The sequence below is a fragment of the Coccinella septempunctata genome, chromosome 7 (assembly GCF_907165205.1).
Source record: "Coccinella septempunctata chromosome 7, icCocSept1.1, whole genome shotgun sequence".
In the NCBI taxonomy this organism is placed as follows: Eukaryota; Metazoa; Arthropoda; class Insecta; order Coleoptera; family Coccinellidae; genus Coccinella; species Coccinella septempunctata.
Genome location: NC_058195.1, coordinates 30,742,576 through 30,748,685, shown reverse-complemented (window position 1 = coordinate 30,748,685; position 6,110 = coordinate 30,742,576). Strand labels below are relative to the sequence as shown.

The following is a 6,110-nucleotide window of genomic DNA, read 5'->3' as shown; positions in this document are numbered from 1 at the left end:
CCGAAAATATTCGAGAAATGCCGCACACAATCGCAAGTCACTTCGTATAGTCCGAAAAATTTCCTGAAATTCGAATAGCACCAAAACGTACAGGTTAAATTCCAAACAGCCTTTCAAGTTCAATAGCCAGAAAATAAATCACAATAATTGACTTTCAGTGTTCAGAAAAGTCAGAAATAATCGGTAAGTTTCAACAGTACAGGTCAAAAGAAAATAGAAAACAGGTAGATAGGTTATCAACAGGTAATAGGTGATTCCCTATTGAACCGATAGGTAAATCACACCTATTAAATTTTACCAATTGCGTCAATAAATTTTCAATTTTTCAAAGTCCGGAAATTCACTCACCTTCAATGTGAAATTAAAACAGTTCAATTCAATAAATCAGAAATATGCAATTAGAAATCGGAAATAATTTTCACTGATATAACGGCGGAATAACAGTTCAGTTCTCAACAACTCAATACTGTAATCGGCAAAAAGAATAATCACAAATTATTTTCAACGGGTTTCAACAGTAGGAAAATTTTCAAAATATAGTCCAATTCAATTCACAGTATAACAGTTCAATACAGAGAGGCAGGGAATAAAACACAGTTCAAGTTTATTTTTCACAGTTTTCCGTTCAAGGAATAGTTACTCACTGTTCTGAGGTTTTACTCACTGTTTCGGGAATTCACTCACTGTCCGGTTAATGTCTCTCACCTCAGTTGTTTCCTGGTAGATTCTGAACGGTCCCTGCTCGGGCGCCATTTTTGTAACGGGGTTTTCCTCGGTGTACTCGAGCGCCAGCTATTCTTTAAGGGAGAATAGCAAACCTACCCTGGCAGCTACTAGCCGGAGAAAGGGTTCCCTTGTGTCTAGGGTGTTAGCGACGCACAATGATAGGCAGAATCAACGTTTACAACTTTTATTTGTCGATTCGAAAAAGGGGAACACAACTAGCACTATTACAAAATTCAGTGACTCGAAATCGGTGAGATTTACAGGGTAAAAACTAACGGAATAACACTGGATCCGATCTCAAACGGTATACGGGGGTTAACGGACTCGTTCGCCAGCCAGAACCTGAGACGTACACTTGACGGACAGATATTGGACTTCAGCCAGGTTAGGGGATAAAAGACAGCACAGAAATACGACGGCTCACCTTCAGGCTCGTTCGGCACTCCCCGGGCGTCCGCACCAGCAGAATGCCTCCCTAACCGTAAAGGTGAACACCGAAACGGGGTAAAAAGACGGGAACTGGGGAAAGGGTGCACCACCCCAAAGTGTCCTCGGTACCCCCCGGGCGTCCGCACCAGCAGGGTACTTTAACGACAGTAGGGGCGGAACTCAGACTCGGGTATGAGAGACGGAAAACTGAAGTTCCAATATTAAAAAAAAATATAACGGCGTGTCGTCTTACCTTTGGCTTGGCCACTTGCACTCGCGAATTTCAAAATCACCCAATATGGTGCACACTAATTACAGAGAGAGAAAAAAACTAAAAATTTATATTCTGAACGGTGAAACCCAAAACTCAAAAGAAATCTTCTAATAAAATTCAACGGCGGAAGGTAAGGCGATTAATGAAACAGCAAATCAAGCGTAAGTCGAATCTAAGTGAAAATCGTAAGTGAAGTGGCCTGCGGGGGAACATCTGATTTTATACCCACAGGGGGGGTGCGGAAATCAGATGTGCCCGACAGTCGAAATTCGGTAATTTTGCGTCGATGAAAACGTCTTAATTTCGACTTATCTGTGCTAGCGAACAAAAAACTCGGTTATCTTCCAATTCAGGATGTTTTATACGGTGCGACATCGTTTTTAGGAAATAAAAACGGAATAAAAACGGTGCGGTATGTTTACAATTCCGAACGATGTCGGAATCCTGAATTGGAAATTCGAAAAGATTTCTCGGAAAATTAATTCAAAATAAAATTATTTAAAAATGAAAACTAAAATAATGATTCTAAAATGAGGGGGTAGGTTCGAAAACTACCCTCTCGTTACACTATAATCAAACAAAAATCGTGATAGAGCTAAACAAATATCATTGTTGCTGTTAGTCATTATTTTATTGAGTGCAGATTTTATAATTTTCACTGATGATTGACCATTTGAACTTTGATGATATGCAGGTGAATCAATGAATTTTATATTGTTATTGAACAAAAATTTTTGAAATTTCTCAGATTCAAATTGACGTCCTTGATCACTTACAATCAATTTCGGCAATCCAAATCGAGCAAAGGTACATCTTAAGGATTTGACAACATTTTCTGCGCTCATATTAGTCATAGAAAACACTTCAGTCCATTTCGAATAAGCGTCAACCAAAATTAAAAAATAATTGTTTTTGAAAGGCCCTAAAAAATCTAAATGAAGTCGATCCCAAGCTTTATCTGGGTATGGCCATGAAAGTAATTCAGATTTATTTGGACTTCGACTGTGCAGTTTACATATTTCACAAGATTTAATTTTCTTTTCTATATCTGAGTCAATTTTTGGCCACCAAAAGATCTTGCTATTCCTTTTGATTTAGCAATACATGTGTTGAATGCAGTTGATTCAATAAAATTTCTCGCAATTGTAATGGTATCACAATTGGGCTATTCCAGAGAAGACATTCAGATTCCATAGAAAAATCCAATCTTTTATTCGAATACGGAGTGAAAATTTTATTTCTATAAGTTTTGGAAGGCCATTTATTACTCTTGACAAACTTAATAACCTGATTCAAAATCTTATCATGTTTCATGGCATTTCTGATATCTGCAAATTTAGTGTGAAATTCTGTATTACTATCAAAAAAGTTTATGTAATCAAAATCAACATCAATATTTGAATCAAAACTTTCATTTAATGGTATACGTGAGAGGCAATCTGCTAAGTTGTCTTTAGATTTTATGTACTCTATGGTATAATCATAATAAGACAAGATAGATGCCCATCTTCTTACTCTATTAGCAGCATATTGTGGCAATCCCTTATTTTGACTAAAAATATGTACTAAAGGTTTGTGATCTGTGACTAAAGTAAATTTATTGCCATTTAAATACTGATTATATTTTTGTAAGCCAAATATTATACTTAAACCTTCTTTTTCAAATTGAGAATTTTTTTTTTCTGCATCTGCTAAAAATCGAGATGAATAAGCTAAAGGTTTTTCACTTTTATCTGGTAGAGTGTAGCTTAAAATAGCGCCAATGCCATAGTCTGATGCATCAACTGTCAACTTTCGAGGTAGTTGAGGACTGTATGGAATAAGAATTTTGTCAGAACTAAGTACATTTTTCACTTGTTGGAAAGCATTTTGACAGCTTGTGGTCCAGTTCCAACCACTACCCTTTTTTAATAATGAATATAAAGGTCGAAGTATTATAGAGATATTCTCAATAAATCTGCAATAGTAATTAACAAGTCGTAAAAATGATTTCAACTGAACTACATTTACTGGTATAACAGCATTTCTAACCGCTTTAACCTTTTTTTGGACATGGATGGATGCCATCTTTATCAATAATATGGCCCAAATATTCTATGGAAGGCTGAAAAAATTTACATTTTTCCTTAGAAACTTTAAGACCCGAACTTTCCAGTATTCGTAGTACCTTTCTAAGTCGCTCACAATGCTCTGTTCTATCTTTACCAGTTATAGCAACATCATGTAGTAGTAAGACTACTACACCCTCAAGTCCTGTCAAGTGATTCAATCATCTTCTGAAAAATTTTAGGAGCAGGAATGGAACCAAATGGTAATCTCAAAAATTTATATGAACCTTTATGTGTAGAAATAACGGTTAAATTTGTAGAATCATCGTCTAGAAGAATTTGCCAGTAATCATTTGATAGATCTATTTTTGAAAATTCTTTTCCAGTTCCTAATTTATCGAATAATACTCTAGCAACAGGTAATGGATATTCATCCCTTACTAAATGAGGATTTATAGTAATTTTGAAGTTACCGCATATTCTAATTTAACCATTCTTCTTCATAACAGGTATAATTGGGGTAGCCGAATCAGAAAAATCTACAGGTATAATGACACCTAAGGAAACAAGACGATCCAGCTCTTCCTCAATCTTAATGCGTAAGGTACAGACCAAGCTCGCATAAATTTTGGTTGAACTGATTCTGGAGTTTTTAGTAAAAGTTTAGCTTTTGCTAATAGCTGAGGATGAAGATGACCTGCAGAGACTACTGCACCAGTTCAATATAACCGCGAAAAAATTCAATATGAAAATATCAGCAGAAAAAACAAAATCAGTAGTAATCTCTAAAGAACCAATAAGATGCAAATTAGAAATCGATGGCCAGATGATAGAACAAGTGATGGCGGTTAAATATTTGGGAATTAAGTTAACATAAAACAACGATATAGAAGAGGAAGTGAGAGAGCAGACAATGAAAGCCAACAGAATAGCAGGTTGTTTGAATGATACGATATGGAGGAATAAGCAGAAAAGAACACAAACAAAATCTAGAATATACAAATCTGTTGTTAGACCAGTTATGACCTACACCGCCGAGACGAGACCACAAACAAGTAGAACTCAAAGATGCCTGGAAACAAACGAGATGAAAACACTGAGAAAAATTGCAGGAAAAACATTGTGGGATAGAGAAACAAATGAAAGCATAAGACGCATATGCGAGGTTGACAATGTCAACACTTGGGTAAAGAACAGAAAACGGGAATGGAGCCAACACATAAACAGGATGACGGAACAGCGGATAGTAAAGATAGCCCGAGATAAGTCGCCAAGAGGTCGAAGAAGTGTAGGACGCCCGCGAAAACGATGGAATGACGACTTATGACGACATTGCATTAAAGAAAAACAGGCAGAAATGCCTATATATAGAGAAGAAGAAGAAGAAGAATGTTCCTAGACCTTCTTCAAAAAGCTTTGGGAATTCCCTATACAAATTAATTTCAATATTATTGATATTTCTAATTTCAGTATTTATGCTGATATTAAATTTTGAAACAAAATCTCTGCCTAAGATTGGAGGTCCTCCATTTTCTATAACATAAATATTTGGTATTTCGTTCATATCATTATTGAAAACTTCCAATTCAAGATAACCTAAAGTTGTCACTGACATTCCATTGTAAACATGTAATGTTAAGTTAGAAGTTTTTAAATCAAAATTTTGAAAATATTTCTCATAAAATATTTTTGACACAGTTGTTATACTGGAACCAGTATCAAGTTGAAATGTTCATTTTTTATAATTAAGTTCACCATTATGGGTTTAAATTCAATTTTAGTATCTAAAGAATATAAGGTGTTGAATTGTTCTTCTAAAAAATTATGTGAATTTTCACTCTTACGATTTTGAGAGTGGCAATTTCGGCAAACTGGAGCCATATGACCCTTTTTCTTACAGATGTGAAATGAATTCTCCTTGAATCTGCATTCCGAAGTTAGGTGATTCTTCCTACCGCATACCTTACATGGTGTGGGAAATGTTCTAGGCTTGTTCGTTGACTTGGTGGCTGATAATTTTTGAAATGAAACACTTGATGACGTGGTCCTATCAGCTGATGAGTACTTGCGCATTTGATATACCTCATTCTTACATGCAAATGGCGGAATCGGCTCTCCATGCTTGTTTTATGTTTGCAATTCTCACAGCATCTTCAAATGAAATATTATTGGATTCTTCAAATAATCGATCCCTTATTGGCCCTTTTTCCAATCCCATGATGAATCGATCTCTGAGAACCACTTGCAACTCTTCACCAAATTCACAATGAACAGCAAGGCTTCTAACACGTGCGGCCCATTCTTGCAAATTTTCAGAAGTTTGCTTGAAAGAATTATAGAATTTACTCCTTTCTGCGAATATGCACTTCTGAGATCCAAAATGTCTATTGAATATGTCGAGTAGCTCTTTGAACCCCTGTGACTCTGGTGTCTTCGGCATGCACAAATTGAACAAAAGACGATAGGAATCTTCTGATAAAATATTCAGGAAAACTGACCTTTTTCTTTCTTCATTTGTGATGGAATTTGCCTCGAAGAAATTAGTCAATCTTGGTTTGAATATGGACCAATCGTTGTGATGTATGTCGAACTCTCGGAGATGTCCAATCAACGTATTCTGCGTTGAACCACTG

General features: G+C 35.9%; 1 protein-coding gene across 1 annotated transcript; it reads left to right on the top strand.

The window, feature by feature from the left end:
• The first annotated feature begins 4,390 nt into the window (after nucleotides 1-4,390).
• Nucleotides 4,391-4,804, top strand: LOC123317756. Its single transcript, XM_044904366.1, has one exon. The coding sequence runs from the start codon at nucleotides 4,391-4,393 to the stop codon at nucleotides 4,802-4,804; it is 414 nt and encodes a 137-aa protein (XP_044760301.1).
• Nucleotides 4,805-6,110: the final 1,306 nt, after the last annotated feature.

Excerpts from the sequence above, each read along its gene's own strand:
- LOC123317756 (XM_044904366.1), top strand. The coding sequence starts at position 4,391 with ATGAAAGCCAACAGAATAGCAGGTTGTTTGAATGATACGATATGGAGG.